This window comes from Macaca fascicularis, chromosome 11, assembly GCF_037993035.2.
Source record: "Macaca fascicularis isolate 582-1 chromosome 11, T2T-MFA8v1.1".
Lineage (NCBI taxonomy): Eukaryota > Metazoa > Chordata > Mammalia > Primates > Cercopithecidae > Macaca > Macaca fascicularis.
In genome coordinates, this window is record NC_088385.1 from 119,880,160 (window position 1) to 119,899,388 (window position 19,229).

Genomic DNA, 19,229 nt, shown 5'->3' on the forward strand with positions numbered 1-19,229 from the left:
GGGATTACAGGTGAGTGCCACCATGACTGGCTAATTTTTGTATATTTTTAGTAGAGAGAGAGTTTCACGATGTTGGCCAGGCTGGTCTCGAACTCCTGACCTCGGGTGAACCGCCCACCTCGGCCTCCCAAAGTGCTGGGATTACAGGTGTGAGCCACAGCCCCAGGCCTGTAGTAAAAAATATCAACAACCACTGCTAAAGGATCAGGGCTTTTTGCCTTTTATTGCTTGGGCATCATTTTCCTCTCCGTGACACCTCTTAATTAAGGGTATGTAGAGTGGTGTTTCGAGGAAGGCTCACGGAGGGAGGAGAGAGCTGCCAGGCTGCAGGTACTGCTGACTCAGCTGGAAGTATCTTTCCTGTTTAACCATCTTAGAATGCAGCTGCTCTTCTTTGAGCTGTTGCTCCAAGGACTGCCTGGCCATTTGGGAGGGAGGGACTCTCCCACTGCATTCTGGAGGGCCGCTTTTCTTCCCAGACTCCTGAAAAGCTCCGGGCTCTCTTCCCAGTCCCCCGACTCCCATGTTGCCAGATTTCTTCCCCTCCAAATTCTTCCCATTCTCTCTCAGTGCCCCAGGCCGAGCTCGGCAACCTCCATCCTGGGTTCAAGCAATCCTTCCACCTCAGCCTATGGGCTGCCCACCGCCCTCCATCCTGTGTCCTCAGTGCCCTTCCTAACTCACAGTGCTTCACACCAACAGGTCAGGCCGGCTCTCGAGTCAAACCCAAGCCACAAGTCTACTCTACCCTCCTCAACAGTGGCTGCCAAGGGGGCGAGCATGCGGCCTGCTTCACAGAACTGCGGAGGGACTTTGTGAACATTCGCCCAGCCAAGTTGAAGAACCTGATCTTGCTGGTGAAGCACTGGTACCACCAGGTGAAGCCCCTTGGGAGGGTTGCTCCAGACATGTGACTATTTGCTTTGTACTTCCATAGTCGTGAAACTGTTGTCATACATTTAGTGGCCATTCATGTTCTCTTTCTGGAAATTATCTGTTTATGTACCTTGTGCATTATTTTCTCCTGGGTTAGCTGTCTTGTTATTGATTTGTTGAAGCTTTTTATATATTGTGGATACTGATCCTTATTTAGTTAATATAATGCATTCTTCCAGTATTCTTCCAGTCTGTGACTTGGGCTTTTGCTTTGTTTAAAGGTTATTTGTAGGACAAAATATTTAAATTTTAATGTACTCAGATATATCCTTTGAAAAATGAGTTATTCTTAGTGTATCTTTTTTTTTTTTTGAGATGGAGTCTGGCTCTGTCACCCAGGCTGGAGTGCAGTGGCTGGATCTCAGCTCACTGCAAGCTCTGCCTCCCAGGTTTACGCCATTCTCCTGCCTCAGCCTCCCAAGTAGCTGGGACTACTGTAATTCCAGTTACTTGGAAGGCTGCGGCAGGAGAATCACTAGAACCCAGGAGGCAGAGGTTGCAGTAAGCCAAGATTGCACCACTGCACTCCGGTCTGGGTGACAGAGCCAGACTCCATCTCAAGAAAAAAAAAAAAAGAGGTCTTTCCCTATCCTGACTTTGTAAAATGACTCTTTCATATTTCCTGCCATCGTATTGTTTCCCATTGTATTTCTGTTCATATTCAGGACTTTGGCCTGTCTGGTATGGTATGAGGAAATGTGGAGGTGGTACACCTCCCTCCCCAGCCTCAGGGATGCTCCCTGGCTCTGTTCATGTTTGTTGCCAGACTCTTATGCACTGGGGAAAGTGTGCCAAGTCTATGCCTGGAGATGGGGGAACAAGCTCCCCCAAAATCTTGCAGCACATGGCTTGGTCATTCTGATGGACCAGTCATCATAAGCAGTCTATCTAGGAGATTCTGGATTCCAATTCTGGCTCAGCCATCTTCTTGCTGTGTGATCCTGGACAAGTTCCTAGCCTTCTCTGGGCCTCTGTTTCCTCCACTTGCACATAAATAAATATATGCGTTGGTAAATCTTACTCAGGTTCTTTCCACATAGGATTCTCCAGGGGCAGAAAATGCTAATAGCCTGGTACTTCTTAAAGGGGCAAACTGCTGGATATGGTGGCTCATGCCTGTGGTCCTCTCTATGCAGGAGGCTGAGGTGGGAAGATCGCTTGAGCCCAGGAGTTCAAGGCTGCAGTGACCTATGATTGAGCCACTGCACTTCAGCCTGGGCAACAGAGCAATACTCTGTCTATAAATTAAATAATTAATTAATACAACTGTGGAGCCACCTTGGTTGGGCGTTAGAAATTCTATCTTGATCTGGGTGGTGGGTACACATGTGCACCCAGGTGTGTTTATCCCCCCAAAGAGAGGGCATGAGTGGAGGGAATGTGGAGATGCTGGGTGCTTCTAGTCAGGTGGGTCACCTTCTGGCAAGCTGAAGCATCCCCTCTGGAGTTACTCAGAGGCCTGGGATTCTTGCCTTGGCATGGAGTAATTCCTCCCTGGTACATGGAGATCCCAAGTGTATGGTTCACAAATAGAAATCATGCATTTGGGGATGGGGGATAGACAGCTGGAGTGAGGAGGGAAGGACAGAGTCCTGGCCCGCTGCCCCACCCCACTCCAGGGGTGAAAGGGCGACAACTTGGTACCCTTCTCCAACCATCCACGGAACTGGGACCCCAGATCTGCTTCACCTTTATTTGAGGATAGGTAGTAATTTGAGACTACCCTTGGCTTCTCTCTGACTGCTCCCTGCCTCCTTGGGACTTGAAACTTACACCCCTCCCTCCCACCACTCCCCCGTCATACGAGCCAACCACTTTGCTGAAGCTACCAGTGAGGGCTGGTGAGAAATGCCACTTGTTCTTGGAACAGGCTTGGAACACAGCATCTTGTCTCAGGCTCAGCCTGGAAGGTCCCCAGTCTGGTTCTGCAGAGAGCTGGCTCTCCTTCCTCTCCTTCATCCTTCTGAGTCCCCTGCCATGCCCTCTCACAGGTGTGCCTACAGGGGTTGTGGGAGGAGACGCTGCCCCCGGTCTATGCTCTGGAATTGCTGACCATCTTCGCCTGGGAGCAAGGCTGTAAGAAGGATGCTTTCAGCCTGGCCGAAGGCCTCCGGACTGTCCTGGACCTGATCCAACAGCATCAGCACCTGTGTGTTTTCTGGACTGTCAACTATGGCTTCGAGGACCCTGCAGTTGGGCAGTTCTTGCAGTGGCAGCTTGAGAGACCCAGGTACCTCCTAATAATACCTGTTCTCCTGTCCTGGGGTCAGGGGGAGATAATTAACAAGGATAAAATCGGTCACATCTACTGAGTGCTTGGGTGTAGGCCAAAGCAAAATGCTGCATGTACATGTTTTAATTCACTGGATTCAGCCCAGATGCACATTAGAATTACCTGGGGGAGTTTTAAAAAATATACCAGTGCCTGACCCCACATGTTTTATGTGTGAATGTTTTGCTGATGTATAGCAGAAAGTGCATGTTCTGATGAATGTGTGAAGACTGCATACTTTGAAACCATCACCCAGATCGTGGTAGAATATTTCCAGCACCTCGCTGGTCCCCTCTCAGTCAGTAACCTTCCAAAATAACCCCACTTACACTTTTAAGATTACAGTTGTGCCTTTTCTTAAATCTTATTTAAATGGAATCATGCCACATGTACTTTTGTGTCTGGCTTCTTGTTCTGTTCTCAAGATTAAGTCTTGGAGATTCAGCTATACAGTTGTGGATCATTCTTTTTTGTTGCTGTATAGTGTTCCATTGTGTGAATTTATCAAAATACGTTGTCTATTCTACTGATGATGGGCATTTGAGTTCTTTCAACTTGGAGTTATTACAAATAGGGCCATTATAAACATTTCTGGACATGTTTTTTTGGTGCATATGTATATCTGTTGGAAATATACCTAGGAATGAAATTGCTGAATTGTAGGATGTAACTCAAGAGCCCTTGAGAGTGGATCCTGGTGTCTTGTGATTCCAACGTGCAGCCAAGGTTGACAATGATAAGCAGGCAATGTTGTTATCCTCATTTTGCAGACGAGGAAATTGAAGTTCAGAGAAGGTAAATCATTTGTCCCAGGTCACACAGCTGGAATGTAGCAGAGATGCGATTGGAACCAGGTCCGTTTCACTCTAGAGCCCTCTTGCTAACCAGAACTTTCTTGTCTCTCTGAAATTGCAGGCCTGTGATCCTGGACCCAGCCGACCCCACATGGGACCTGGGAAATGGGGCAGCCTGGCACTGGGATTTGCTAGCCCAGGAGGCAGCATCCTGCTGTGACCACCCATGCTTTCTGAACGGGATGGGGGATCCAGTGCGGCCTTGGCAGGGGCCGGTAAGTGAGGGGGTCCCAGGACCCTTGGGTTTTGCACTTTGTTTATGTGTCCAATGTTTCCTGAGCATCTACTATGTGCCATATGGTGTAGAACAGACTTTTAAAAGCAGGGGTGGCTGGGCGCGGTGGCTCATGCCTGTAATCTCAACACATTGGGAGGCTGAGGCGGGCAGATTACCTGAGGTCAGGAGTTCGAGACCAGCCTGGACAACATGGTGAAACCTCGTCTCTACTAAAAATACAAAAATTAGCCAGGCATGGTGGTGGGTGCTTGTAATCCCAGCTACTCGAGGGGCTGAGGCAGGGGAATTGCTTGAACCAGGGAGGCAGAGGTTGCAATAAGCCGTGATCACTCCTTTGCACTCCAGGCTGGGCGACAGAGTAAGACTCCGTCTCAAAAAATAAATAAATAAATAAATAAATGAAAATTCACAGGGCAGCAGGCATGTAAAACGGTCTTATCACGAAGCTCAAGCTGAAACTGCCGGGGGAAGGAGCCCTTTGTTTTTCTGCACCTATGGTCTGCTTACCAGGCCTTTCTGCCCATAACAAGGGCACCCATTTTGCAGTTTGTCCCTTCAGAAAGGCACCTTTTTCAACTCTGCCCAAAGATGCCAGGTGGGTTAGCTGCGGCCCTCCCACTTCCCCTCTCTAAGCCTCAGTCACCCTGACTGTGCAAAAGGCGGGAGCTGGGGAGAGAAGGCACTGGGTTGATGCAGAAACCTCTGCACCTGGCTGAGGCAGCTCCTTCAACGACCTTCCAGGGCCTTCCACGTGCCAGATGCTCAGGTTTGGGCCACCCCATCCAGCTAAACCCTAACCAGAAGACCCCTGAAAACAGCAAGAGCCTCGATGCTGTATCCCCAAGAGCAGGGAGCAAAGCACCTTCATGCCCAGCTCCCGGCCCCGCTGGGGCAGCCAGCGTCGCCCCCTCTGTGCCGGGAATGGCCTTGGACCTGTCTCAGATCCCCACCAAGGAGCTGGACCGCTTCATCCAGGACCACCTAAAGCCGAGCCCCCGGTTCCAGGAGCAGGTGAAAAAGGCCATCGATATCATCTTGCGCCGCCTCCGTGAGAACTGTGTTCACAAGGTCTCAAGAGTCAGCAAAGTGAGTTGGGCCAGTGGAGACACGGGGGGACCCTCTCGAGGGGTCAGCGTGGGAAAGGGAAGGAGTTACAGCAATGGAGCTGAGGTCGGGCTGGGGAACTGCATGGCCCGGGAAGGATGATTTGCTGGCTTAAATAAAATATATGTAAGTGCCAGCTTAGATTTTCATTTTTTAATGATACAATTTTTAAAACACTATTACAAGAATCAGATCACTTGCCTCCTCAGCTCAAAATTCTCCATGGTTTCACAGTGTGCAGAGGCCTCAAGTCCTGTAGGGTGGGCCCTGGTCTCCCTCTGGCCTTGACTTACTCCACACTGGCCTCCTGGCTGCTCTGAGCTTACCAGGTTCACAGGCCCATTCAAGGCCTCTGTAGTGGCTTTCTCTTCCCCATCCATTTGTCTCTCTCTCTCTCTCTTTCTCCTCTTCAAGGTTCTTGATCCGACGTCCTCTTCCACTGAGGCCTGACCACGCAATTTAAAATTGCAGTCTTGCCCGGGCACGGTGGGTCACGCCTGTAATCCTAGCATTTTGTGAGGTCAAGGTGGGTGGATCACCTGAGGTCAGGAGTTCGAGACCACCCTGGCCAACATGGTGAAACCCTGTCTCTACTAAAAATACAAAAATTAGCCGGGCATGGTGACGGGCCCCTGTAATCCCAGCTACTCGGGAGGCTGAGGCAGGAAAATCGCTTGAACCCGGGAGGCAGAGGTTGCAGTGAGCTGAGACCGTGTCACTGCACTCCAGCCTAGGTGACAAGAGTGAAACTCCATCTTAAAAATAAAAATAAATAAATAAAAATAAAATTGCAGTCTTGCACTACCAGCCCCCTTTCAGTGCTTAGCATTTTTCCTTTTCTCCCCCAGCCAACATGTAAGTTTCAGGAGAACAGAAATTTTGTATCCTCTCCTCTTCTTTCCTTCCTGCAACAAACATTTAGTGAGCACTGACATGTACTGGGATATGTGTGATATCCCGTGTGGTATCACATTACATGTAAGAGCTCACTAAATGTTTGTTGGAGGAAGGAAAGAAGAAGAGAGGGAGGGAGGGAGGGAATTGATGGAAACAGGGCAACAGAGCACAACTGCAGGCCCTATTTCGCCTTGGGACCTCAATTTGCAACTGCTGGCCCAGATGTGCAGTCAGTAGGCGCTGCAGAGAGTAGGCTAAAATGTTTGGTCGCTGCCCCTACTCAGCCCCACCTCCATTATCTGTTGCTGCAGACTGGCCTGACTTAGCTCAGGCTTCATGGATCAGAGGGCAGGTGCAGGCAGTTACAACTTGACTCTCTGTCACAATTCTAAGAGCTCACAGGACCCATGCAGTCGGCCTCTGTCATAGTGCCCAGACCTGACATCAGCAAGAGGGCAGGTTCCAGGCTGTAGATGGGGCGCAGGTGATGGGATCATAGTCTGACTCCTAGGCTCCTAGAAGTTCCCTGGTCTGAGCTGTACTTCCCTCCCCAGGGGGGATCATTTGGCCGGGGCACAGACCTAAGGGATGGCTGTGATGTTGAACTCGTCATCTTCCTCAACTGCTTCACGGACTACAAGGACCAGGGGCCCCGCCGCGCAGAGATCCTCGATGAGATGCGAGCGCAGCTAGAATCCTGGTGGCAGGGCCAGGTCCCTGGCCTGAGCCTTCAGTTTCCTCAGCAGAATGTGCCTGAGGCTCTGCAGTTCCAGCTGGTGTCGACGGCCCCGAAGAGATGGACAGATGTTAGCCTGCTGCCTGCCTTTGATGCTCTGGGTGAGGGCGTCCAGCGTGTCCCTTGGAGAACGATAGGGACCTCAGGTCCCCGTCTAACTGGGGTGCCTGCCTCCTCTTTGTGATCATAATTCTCCTACTTGACCAAGCACTGAAAATGACTTTGAGATACTGAAAGTAATCATCACCATCAAATCTTACAACTATTTAGTGCTTTAACTTTACAAAGATTTTAATTATGAAACGTTTCAAGCATACAGAAAACGACAGACATCACACACCCATGTACCCCAATTCAGATTTAAAAAATGCTAACAGTAGGCATATCTGCTTGGTATTTTTTTAAAAGAAATTTCTCATGTTACAATTTTCTTCCTTATTTTAAAGGGTTTACTTTATGGTTCTTTTTTTTTTTAACTTTTGGAGGTGAATCTTAGCTTAGTAATTGTCAGTTTTAGTCAACGCAATTAAAGCTACCGATTTCCCTTTCAGTACCACTTTAGCTACAGGGTAAATCTTTTGTTTGACATGTATAATTTTTATCCTCACTCCGGTCTAAATATTTTGTACTTTTAATTATGACATCATTGTTTGTTGTTTCTTCCATGAATATTTGGAAGTAGCTTTCCAAATGAATGTTTTGGAGTTTTGTTTGCTTTTGACATTTACTTATTATCTTTTTTAAAACTGTAGTCAGAAAACATACTTTATGTGATATCAATTATTTGGAATTTGTTGGCATTTCTTAGGTTGCCCATGGTTGAAAAGAATGCATGCTTTCCAGCCAGACGTGGTGGATCACACCTGTAATCCCAGCAATTTGGGAGGCCAAGGCGGGTGGGTCACTTGAGTTCAGGAGTTTGAGACCAGCCTGGCCATAGTGAAACCCTGTCTCCACTAAAAATACAAAAAAAAAAAGCCTGGCGTGGTGGCATGCACCTGTAATCCCAGCTACTCGGGAGACTGAGGCAGGAAAATTACTTGAACCTGGGAGGTGGAGGTTGCAGTAAGCTGAGATTGTACCACTGCACTCCAGCCTGAGAGACAGAGTGAGACTCCATCTCAAAAAAAAAAAAAAAAGAAAAAAGATCGCATGCTTTCATTGCTGAATGCAGACTTCTATATAGGTTCTTTAGATCTAGCTTACGACCTTTTGCTCAGATAATTTTTTGTTTAGTCTCTCAATTTCTGAGCGAGATATCTTAAAATCTACTCAGAATGGAGACTTATCCATTGTTCCTTGCAATAAGTTTTGCTTCTAATATTTTGAGGCTATGTTATTGAGAACATATACGCACATAATTATTATACTTTATTGGATTGTACTTTTTATCATTAAGTAATAATCTTCATTACTTCTAAACGTTATCTTTGTCTTAAAGCCTTTTGTCTGATATTAACAGAGCCGCAGTCCTCTTTTGTCGGCATTTTCCTGATGTACCCTCTCCACTCTTTATTTCCTAGTATGTGTTATTAAATTGTACCCTTTATAGGCAGCACAAAGCTAAAAGACAAAAATGAAACAAGCAACAATGATATAATAATTTACACGGGTTTAATAGTATCTTGGAACTAAACTACCAGTCACTAATAATAGGGGAGACTGTTTCTTGTGTTTTTGTTTTCACAGTCTGTGCAAATTAAAACCTATTAATATAATTAACAAATTTTTTCACCATTGCTACTTGATGTCCAGTTCTTCCTTCTGGATTCATTTTCCTTCTTACAGAAATACATCTTTTAGTACTTTTTCAGAAAGGGTTTATGAGTGACAAATTTTTCTCAGACTTTGTCTAAAGCCGTTTCTGTTTCACCTCCATGCTTGAATGGGATGCTTGACACTTGTTTTCCTTAGTTCTGCTGTCTTCTTACCTGTTGTTGCTGATGAGAAGTCTGTGTCAGTTGTTGATTTTTTGTTGTTAACGATCTGTTTTTTTGTTTGTGTGCGTGGTTTTTTTGTTTGTTCATTTTGTTTTGATTTCCCTTTTGTTGTCTTTTAAGACTTTCTCTTGGTTCATAGTATTCTTCAGCTTCTCTTTGATGTATCTGTGTATGGATTTTTTTTAATGTGTCCTCTTTGAAACGTGCTGTCCCTCCTGAATCTGAGAGCTCAATTCTTCCTTTAGTTTTAGGGAGATGTCTTCCAATAGCTCTTCGAATACTGCCTCTCCCCTATTTTCTCTATTCTCTACTTCTAGAACTCCTGTTAGATAGTTTCTTATCTCATCCTCCATGGCTTTTCATCTCTCTCTCTCTCTTTTTTTTTTTTTTTCCTCGCCATGCAGATACTGTACATTTGGACTTCACATCCACATCTAGCACAGGATGGGGGTCCCAGTTTCTCACAGGGGATTTTCTTTCCCGCCCCCCCAGAGCCCTAGCAGCAAGCTTCCTTAAAGCCCCTCTCTGCCAGTGGATAACCTTTTGCAGTCACTTTTCATGAAGAAGGCATTTATTTTAGAGGCCAGCCTTACCAAAGTGAGGGATGAGACTCAATTGTAGCTTCCTCTCTTTGTCTTGTTTTTCTTCTTCTGGAAGATAACGTTAATAATAGCAATAATTACTGCTTATTGAGCACATGATTCTACACTATTCTAAGCACTTCACATGTAGATTTCAATTGATTCTTACAATAACCTTAGAAGGACAGGTGCTATTTATGATCCCCCTTTTACAGATGAGGAAACTATACCCAAAGAGGTAAAAATCACACAGCTTGGATTTGAACCCAGGCTTATCTGTCTCCAAAGCTCACTCCTTTAACCACTATGTGACACAGCTTTTCTGGGTCAAGATTATCCATCTTTCAGCTTTCAGGGAAAATTTTTTTAAAATAAATAAATAGAAGATTCTCCACCGTGCAGTTACTGGATGGATTAGCAAAAATTATTAAAAAGCATCCAGTACAGAATTGATACTGAAAAAAATGATAGCTCTGATTGTTATGCAATATTATAGTGTATTACTGATTGCAATGTTAGGTGATTAATGTTAGAATATTCATAAAGGCTGGTGAATGGATGGGTTGGTAAATGCTGCTGTCTGCAATTGGAGTTGCACACTCAGGGTGTTTCAAACTTCTACAGGGCAGCTCAGTTCTGGCACCAAACCAAATCCCCAGGTCTACTCGAGGCTCCTCAGCAGTGGCTGCCAGGAGGGCGAACATAAGGCCTGCTTTGCAGAGCTGCGGAGGAACTTCGTGAACATTCGCCCCGCCAAGCTGAAGAACCTGATTCTGCTGGTGAAGCACTGGTACCGCCAGGTGAGTTGCCCCTGGCTCCTCCCAGGAAGCCGCCACTGTCATGGCAACCACCCCAGCCAATCAGTTCCTCCCCTACACCCACGTCTCTCCTCCTTGGCTTCTTTTTTTTTTTTTTTTTTTTTTTTTTGAGACGGAGTCTCGCTCTGTCGCCCAGGCTGGAGTGCAGCGGCCGGATCTCGGCTCACTGCAAGCTCCGCCTCCCGGGTTTACGCCATTCTCCTGCCTCAGCCTCCTGAGTAGCTGGGACTGCAGGCGCCCGCCACCTCGCCCGGCTAGTTTTTTTGTATTTTTTAGTAGAGACGGAGTTTCACCGTGTTAGCCAGGATGGTCTCGATCTCCTGACCTCGTGATCTGCCCGTCTCGGCCTCCCAAAGTGCTGGGATTACAGGCTTGAGCCACCGCCCCCGGCCTCCTTGGCTTCTTATTGGTCATCCAAAGCAAAAGGACCGGCCTCCTCCATCCTCCATTTCCTGCCCAGATCTGGAAGTCACTGTTAGAAAAAATCTTTTCTCCGTCAACTCTAAAGTCCTCATTTCTTGTACCTGGGGTTCACTGTCCCTCTTTAGCCCATCCACTTCTCTCTTTTGACACTGCAAATGTTTTCTCTGATTTTCTCCCACCTCCAAACTTTTGCTTATGTTACTCCCACCACATCTCTATTTTTGGAAAAGAAAACTCCGCTTTCTGGAAGCCTAGAGCTGGCAGTGACCACCATATGGTAAGGACCTGTCCAAGACAGAAAAACCAGAGCACTTGAACAGAAAAGATCTGAACAGAAAAGCTGATGACTCCTTATGGGCTCCTGGATCAACCTGTGCCTACTCCAGGGCTTTTGGGTTACATCAGCCAATACAATCTTTCACAGCCTTTTTTTTCTTCTTTTCTTTTCTTTTTTTTTTTTTTTTTTTTTTTGAGAAAGGGTCTCACTTTGTCACCCACGCTGGAGTGCAGTGGCTCTATTACAGCTCACTGCAGCCTCAACCTTCTGGGCTCAAGCAATCCTCCTGCCTCAGCCCCCCAAGTAGCTAAGACTACAGGCATGCACTACTACACTTGGCTGACTTTTGTACTTTTTGTAGAGACAGGAGTCTTACCATGTTGCCCAGGTTAGTCTCTAACTTCTGAGCTCAAGTAATCCACCCACCTTGACCTCCCAAAGTGCTAGAATTACAGGTGTGAGCCACCGCGCCCCAGCCTTGCTGCCTCTTTTGAGTTGCACTAAATTCTGAGCATCCTTCGGAGTTCCCTTACTAAATACTTCTCTGAATTCTGACTTGCATTCATGCATCCCTATATTCAACAAACATCTATCGAGCACCTGCTATTACTAACTCTTGTGATGGACACTGGGATACCAAGATGGATACATTGCAGCCTCTATTCCTGTACAACCACCCTATGTTATGTGATTAATGTTAAAATATTCCTAAAGGCTGGTGATGGATGGATTCGTCAATGCTTCCATCTTCAATTAGAGTTACACACTCAAGATGTTTCAAATTTCCAAATTCCTTGAGGGGAGACACTGGGCAAAAGCCACATCTGAGCTCTCAGTCTCACTGTATGACCTTAGACAAGTCACTACCCTCCTCTGAACTTCGGTTTACCCACCTGTAAAATGAGAAGCATCAGCAAGTTTCTATTCTTTCTGCACTTCTGTTTTCTATATTCCCTTCCTGCCCCAAGTGCTTATGGCCATACTCAGCTCACATCCACTAATCACTCATCTTGGCCTTGGGTGACACAGGTTGCGGCTCAGAACAAAAGAAAACGGCCAGCCCCTGCCTCTCTGCCCCCAGCCTATGCCCTGGAGCTCCTCACCATCTTCGCCTGGGAGCAGGGCTGCGGGAAGGACTGTTTCGACATGGCCCAAGGCTTCCGGACAGTGCTAGGGCTCGTGCAGCAGCATCAGCAGCTCTGTGTCTACTGGACGGTCAACTACAGCACTGAGGACCCAGCCATGAGAATGCACCTTCTTGGCCAGCTTCGAAAACCCAGGTGAAGACCCGCTTCCCTTTGCCGGGCTTAATTATGCTTCTCCTCCCCACCGTCACCCTGGAGTCAGTCATCCAGGAGGGCTCCAAGGTAGGGTTTGGGGTGGGAATCCCGCTCCTCACTCTGCTTCCCTCTGGACTCTTTGCTGAGGAAATGTGGACATAAGGAGTCCCAAAAGAAACCAGGGCCAGTTTTATTAGCATGATAAAATAGTATTTCTCGGTTGAAGGGGCCACCCAATAGCTTTCCAACCAAGGCAGCCAATTGAGACTGCTTCTGCATGTGGGCAAGACTGAGCCAACCCTGAGGTCCTGACACTCTTTCCAGCCCTCACACCCCTTTTCAGCCCTTCCACCCACCTCCTCTTTCACTGACTCCCACCTTCCCCACCCACCCTCTTGCTGTGCCCCCAGACCTCTGGTCCTGGACCCTGCTGATCCCACCTGGAACGTGGGCCAGGGTAGCTGGGAGCTGTTGGCCCAGGAAGCAGCAGTGCTGGGGATGCAGGCCTGCTTTCTGAGTAGAGATGGGACATCTATGCCGCCCTGGGATGTGATGGTAAGACGGAGGGTCCTGGGGGCAGAGGGCCCTGCCCCTGCCTTCTAGTCAGGTTCCCTTAACCTGCCGGTGCACCCATCCCCTGCTGCTAGGAGTGTTGGCTCCTGACAACTCATAGCCACCCCTTCTCTGGAGACTTGCCTTCCGTGAAATGCACAGATTGCTATGTCCCAGCCAGTGCCTGAGTGACACAGGGTTACAAAAGGCCCAACTTTGTCTCCAGGCGGAACCGACTCTGATACAATTCACGGTCCAGCGCTCCCTGTGGGATCAGGCAAACACTTGTCTCTGGCTGAGCACCCAGCTTTGCTGAGACTCTTCTCCACCCTCTGCTGCTGCCCTTGTTCCACTTCTCCTCCAAGCACTGCCCCAATTAATCATATCCACAAGAATTCCCACCGTGGGCCCTGCTTCTAGGAAAACTGAGACATAAGCCACTTGCAGCTCCCAAAAGGACATGATTTTATCACTTTTACTATTTTGCAGCAGGGTCTCGTACCCAGTGTTTAATACTCAAGACAATCCATTGAGACTCGGGCTTCATTATTGCACTCATTTAAACATGGGGAAACTGAGACTGTGTATTGATGCTAGAACCAAAATTCAATCTCAGGTCCTTCTGATGCTACCTCAGAACCTACCCACCAGGAGAAGGAAAGAGGGACATGGGAGACAGTGGGAGTCTTGTCCTCAGAGGACATCAAGGGGCAGGGCTTGGGTGAGCACTGGGAGTCCCGTCTCAAGCTGGCCCTGCCTGGATTCTCTCTGCAGCCAGCCCTCCTTTACCAAACCCCAGCTGGAGACCTCGACAAATTCATCAGTGAATTTCTCCAGCCCAACCGCCAGTTCCTGGCCCAGGTGAACAAGGCTGTTGATACCATCTGTTCATTTTTGAAGGAAAACTGCTTCCGGAATTCTCCCATCAAAGTGATCAAGGTGGTCAAGGTGAGTCCTCAGAGAGCTGTAGGCAAGCAATGTCCTGCAAGCTGGTGATCTCTCCCAGCCCAGGGCCAGGCCTGACCCACTTCCGCCCTCGTAGCAACCAGCAAAAAGCCAGGCATAGAGAAAGAGCCAGAAAGTGATCATGGGGGGATGGCAGAGAGAGGGCCCAGATATGTCCAACAAGTCCTTTTTGGTTGCTAGTGACACCCAACTCGAAAGAGGCAGCAAAGGAATGTACTGACTGATGTAACTGGAAAGTCTGGGGGTAGGGCTGCTTACAGGCATAGCTAGATACGGGAGACCAGGCAGCATCCTCAGGACTCAGTTTTTCTCTCCAGTTCTTGGTTTTGCTTTTTAATGTCTTGGATAGGCCCTTAACATATGGTGCTCTTTGGCAGCTCTAAGCTTCCAGAAAGGGGAATTTGTTTTTTCTTAAAATTCAAATAAAAGTCTTGGAATTGAGTCTCATTGGCCTGCCTTGGGTAACTTATCAACCCCCAAACTAATTACCGGGGCTAGGGAGACATGATGCTCTGGATGGCCAAGACCGGGTCACACGGTGAAGTGGCCCCCGCCTAGACCTCATGGGCTGAGTGTGGGGTAGGGGTGGTCCCTCCATAGAACACCAGGATGCTGATCCCAGGTGGAAAGGACACTGGGGGTGTACAAAAGGTCACACTGTCCACGGCACTGGATACAGCCTTAGTCCACAGTTGGAGAGACAAGTGAGACCCAGATCGGCTCAGAAAGAGTGTTAGCATAAAGTCAACCAGTGAACAGTGCCAGGGATGCTGGTTTGCTGTGTGACCATAGGCATGCACCTTCCCTTCTCTGATCCTCACCTTCCTGATTTCTAACACTTGAGGAGAGTGCCTTGGCTCACTGGTTCTCAACCCTGGCTTCCCTGGCTTGACCTTGGAATCACAGTTTTTAAAAAATATGCTGATGCCCAAGCCCCAACCCAGGAAAACTTAAATCACAGTCCTGTGGGGTGGGAGCCAGCCGTTGGTCATTTGTAAAAACCTTCCAGGTACAGACAGCCTTGGGAGCTTCCGGCCCAAAAAAACAACCAACAAACAAAACACTTCTCAAATCCTCTCCAGTCACAAAACATGATGGAGTGAGAAATTTTGCATTTGTTGAAGGGTTTAAACTTACCTCCTGCATGCTTCTTTTTCTTACAGTCATACCAGATTAAAGATGTAACAGAGAGGTTAGGTGACTTGTCAAAAGTCACACAGTAGGTTTTCTAACTCATAGTACAGAACCCACAGGCAAAAGGATGCCAAGCCATGCTTCAAGGGTTGAGCCACCTGCCATGTCCTCTCCAGGGTGGCTCTTCAGCCAAAGGCACAGCTCTGCGAGGCCGCTCAGACGCCGACCTCGTGGTGTTCCTCAGCTGCTTCAGCCAGTTCACCGAGCAGGGGAACAAGCGGGCCGAGATTATATCCGAGATTCGAGCCCAGCTTGAGGCATGTCAACGGGAGCAGCAGTTCGAGGTCAAGTTTGAAGTCTCCAAATGGGAGAATCCCCGTGTGCTGAGCTTCTCACTGACATCCCAGACGATGCTGGACCAGAGTGTGGACTTTGACGTGCTGCCAGCCTTTGACGCCCTAGGTGAGGTGCCCTGGCATAGACCTGAGAGGGGAAAATACAGAGGCAGGCCTGCCATGCACAGTTGTAGAGGCTGCACAGCGCACAACCAGGCCACATCTGTTCCCATCATTGCAGGCACTGTAGTTGTGTATGTTCATCACAACTTTCCTGCAAAGTATCTAAAGAAGAGAGTACCTTTTTCTAATTTGCACAGGCACTCTGTGGGCTAACAGTGGCCTCAAGCTGGGTTCTAGTCCCAGCAATTCCACCAATATGCTGGATGACCTTGAACAAGGGACTTCCCCATCCTGAGCCCCAGTGTCTTTATCTCACATCTGACAGTAAGGACACTGATGTTTCTTGCACATTCCAAGCTTTGAGTGGTTTGTGTGCCGTCCACCTCCTCCACCTGCTGCAGATCTGTTCATTCAGTTCATTCAATACATGCATCTACTCTGTGCCCAGTGCTCTTCCAGGGACCAGAAATAAAGCCTTGAACAAAATAGACACAACTCTCTTCATATCTCTTCAACTCTCAGTTTGGTTAGCAGTTTTCAGAGTGAGAAAATCCCTTGTATCTGAATTGATTTAGTTTCTGAGTTTGAGGGAGCAGGTAGCCAAGGGAGGGATTCATGCAGAATTTTGTTTTAAGAGACAGGGTCTTACTTTATCACCCAGCCTGGAGTGCAGTGGGGTGATCATGACTCAATGCAGCTTCGAACTCCTGGGCTCAAGTGATCCTCCCGCCCTAGCCTCCTGAGAAGCTGGGACTACAGGTGCATACCACTACGCCTGGTTAATTTATAGAATTTTTTGTAGAGATGGAGATCTCACTAAGTTGCCCAGGCTGATCTGAAACTCCTGGCTTCATATGATCCTCCTGCAGTGGCCTTCCAGAGTGCTGGGATTACAGACGTAAGCCACTGCACCCAGCCCAGAAATGTATCTGAATCTATTCAGTTCCTCAGTTCAGAGAGCGAGAATTTGGATATTAAGGAATGCCTTTAAGTGCAATGTAACCAGAATGGTGATGTCAACTCCATACGTAGCTCTGTTACTTGCAGGAGGTTGTAAGACTGAGGCCTCCCCTTCCCCAGTTAGAGAGAAAGATAAGCAAGTATTAGAGAGGTGTTAAAGACAGACTAGCTCCCAGCTGAGACTTTTTCCAAGACAGGTAAGCAGATGGTTTGAAAGGGAGCAGAAAAGGGAGTAAGACTGTCACCAGGGATTTCACGTGGGTCATGCCACATCTGTGTTCCACCTAAAAACACCCTGTGGCCTCCCAGTGGATCCCAGACCACCCTTAGGAAAACACCCAAGAGGTAGGAGATCTCAGAAGTCCTTTCTAAGTTGGCCCCATTGGGACACCGTGGGAACCAGAGCGATGGTAACCGTCTCCCCACCTCCAGGCCAGCTGGTCTCTGGCTCCAGGCCCAGCTCTCAAGTCTACGTCAACCTCATCCACAGCTACAGCAATGCAGGCGAGTACTCCACTTGCTTCACAGAGCTACAGCGGGACTTCATCATCTCTCGCCCTACCAAGCTGAAGAGCCTGATCCGTCTGGTGAAGCACTGGTACCAGCAGGTTCGGCACATGGATGGGCCACCTTCCCCAGCAGCCCCAGGCTCTGCCTCTGGAGCACTTTCCTGGGAGGAGGCAGGGCCCAGCCCTGGCCAGGAACCTGGGTTGGTGGAGCAGAGCAGAAACAGTGCTATATCTCAGCTGTGGGACCTTAGTTTTCTCATCTGTAAGATGGGGGTGATAAAACTATGTTGCAGGATATGATGGGATAATGCATAGCAAGGCATCTGGCACATGTAGTGCTCAATAAAAGTTTTGGGGTTGCTTTGTCAAGTCCAGAATAGTCCCTTCTGTACCTCATCAGTGCCAATATAAACCAACACATCTTTGTCCTCGTTCTCCAGTGTCACAAGATCTCCGAGGGGAGAGGCTCCCTACCCCCAAAGCATGGGCTGGAACTCCTGACTGTGTACGCCTGGGAGCAGGGCGGGAAGGACCCCCAGTTCAACATGGCTGAGGGCTTCCGCACGGTCCTGGAGCTGGTCACCCAGTATCGCCAGCTCTGTATCTACTGGACCATCAACTACAACACCAAGGACAAGACTGTTGGAGACTTCCTGAAACAGCAGCTTCAGAAGCCCAGGTTTGGGTCTCCCCCAATGTTCCAGAATTTCAGACCTGGGATCACTCACTCTCCCCATTTTCTAGATTGCAGAGCAGAGACAGGAAAACACTCTTCCTAGAACTGGTTCCTTTCTAGAAGTTATATTCTTAGCACCCGAGGGACAAGCAGTCAATTTTCTGGTCACCCAGGAATAGGGTTGCCAGATAAAATGCAAGACCTCAAGTTAAATTTGAGTTTCAGATAAACAATGAATAACTTCTTAGTGTAAGTATGCCCAATACCATATATGAGACATAATTATGCTTAAAAATTATTCACTGTTTATCTGAAAATCAAATTTTACTGGGCATCCTGGTTTGGTGGTTGTTGTTGTTTGTCTGTTTATTTTTGTCGCCCAGGCTGGAGTGCAATGGTGTGATCTTGGCTCACTGCAACCTCCGCCTCCCGGGTTCAAGCAATTCTTCTTCCTTAGCCTCCTGAGTAGCTGGGACCACAGGCACACACCACCATGGCAAGCTAAGTTTTGTATTTTTAGTAGAGACAGGGGTTTCACCATGTTGGCCAGGCTGGTCTCGAACTCCTGGCCTCAAGTGACCTGCCCGCCTTGGCCTCCCAAAGTTCCAGGATTATAGGCATGAGCCACTGTGCCCAGCCTTGTATTTGCATTTGTTAAATCTGACCACCCTACCTGTGAACCCACCCAGGTGCCATAGGCATGTTTCATTCTTTGGGATTTTGCCTACCTCGGAAATGGGTACAGAGGTCACAGAGATGCTTTTGCAAACTCAGGATGCATCTCCAGTCAGTGGGTAATGGCTACTTAGAATGATGTGTGGAAAAAGCTTGAGGTTGTAATTTGACACAGCTGGACAGAGCAGGCTAACCAACTAGTGGTGAACCAAGGTTGAGCATCCCAAATGCAAAAATTCAAAATCTGAAAATGCCCCAGAATTTGAAGCTTTTTGACCACCAAAAAAAATGCTCAAGGAAAATGCTCATTGGAGCATTTTGGATTTTCAAATTAGGGATTCTTAACTGGTAAGCGAAGAGTCCAAAATCTGAAAAAATTCGAAATCCAAAACACTTCTGGTCCCAAGCATTTTAGATAAGAGATACTCAACCTGTATCATGGATGCAGGAAGGGAAAGCTGTGGAACCAGTGCTGTGATCGATTAACAATGCCTCCTCTGAATAAGGAAGGGGTAAGCGGTAGCACTGTGGTTGGTTAGTAATGTTTGCCTGAATACAGAATGGCAAAGTGGCCATGTGTGTCTTATTTTCTATACCTGCCCTGTAGTGTGTGCTGGGAGCACTGAGGAATCTCTGAGCCTGGCCCTAGCCCCTGCAAAGTGTTAGGTGAAAAGGGAAAATAGTCCAATCGGTGCCATAGGTGGACACTGAGATGTTGCCAGGAATAAGACTGACCCTGGGTGGGAATTACAGGCCTATCATCCTGGATCCGGCTGACCCGACAGGCAACCTGGGCCACAGTGCCCGCTGGGACCTGCTGGCCAAGGAAGCTGCAGCCTGCATGTCTGCCCTGTGCTGCGTGGGACGGAACGGCATCCCCATCCAGCCATGGCCAGTGAAGGTGAGAGATCTGTGGTGTCAAAGGAAGTACCCTTTGCAGGTG

At 48.1% G+C, this 19,229-nt stretch overlaps 1 protein-coding gene across 6 annotated transcripts in view; it reads left to right on the forward strand.

The window, feature by feature from the left end:
• The window catches only part of OAS3 (2'-5'-oligoadenylate synthetase 3), a 28,147-nt gene that overhangs the window by 5,478 nt on the left and 3,440 nt on the right, over positions 1-19,229 (forward strand). For 2 of the 6 annotated variants that reach the window (XM_074007944.1, XM_074007945.1), the window contains 11 exons: positions 703-878; positions 2,928-3,166; positions 4,124-4,277; positions 10,183-10,358; positions 12,106-12,356; positions 12,767-12,911; positions 13,683-13,856; positions 15,185-15,470; positions 16,859-17,034; positions 17,376-17,614; positions 19,040-19,187. In XM_074007944.1, coding sequence (XP_073864045.1) covers positions 4,229-4,277; positions 10,183-10,358; positions 12,106-12,356; positions 12,767-12,911; positions 13,683-13,856; positions 15,185-15,470; positions 16,859-17,034; positions 17,376-17,614; positions 19,040-19,187 — 1,644 coding nt within the window. In that variant the 5' untranslated portion in view covers positions 703-878; positions 2,928-3,166; positions 4,124-4,228. Of the gene's footprint in view, positions 1-702; positions 879-2,927; positions 3,167-4,123; positions 4,278-5,041; positions 5,387-5,818; positions 5,891-6,855; positions 7,274-10,182; positions 10,359-12,105; positions 12,357-12,766; positions 12,912-13,682; positions 13,857-15,184; positions 15,471-16,858; positions 17,035-17,375; positions 17,615-19,039; positions 19,188-19,229 lie in introns of those variants that run through there. The other 4 variants (XR_012420698.1, XR_012420697.1, XM_005572307.5 and 1 more) reach the window with 4 other exon arrangements.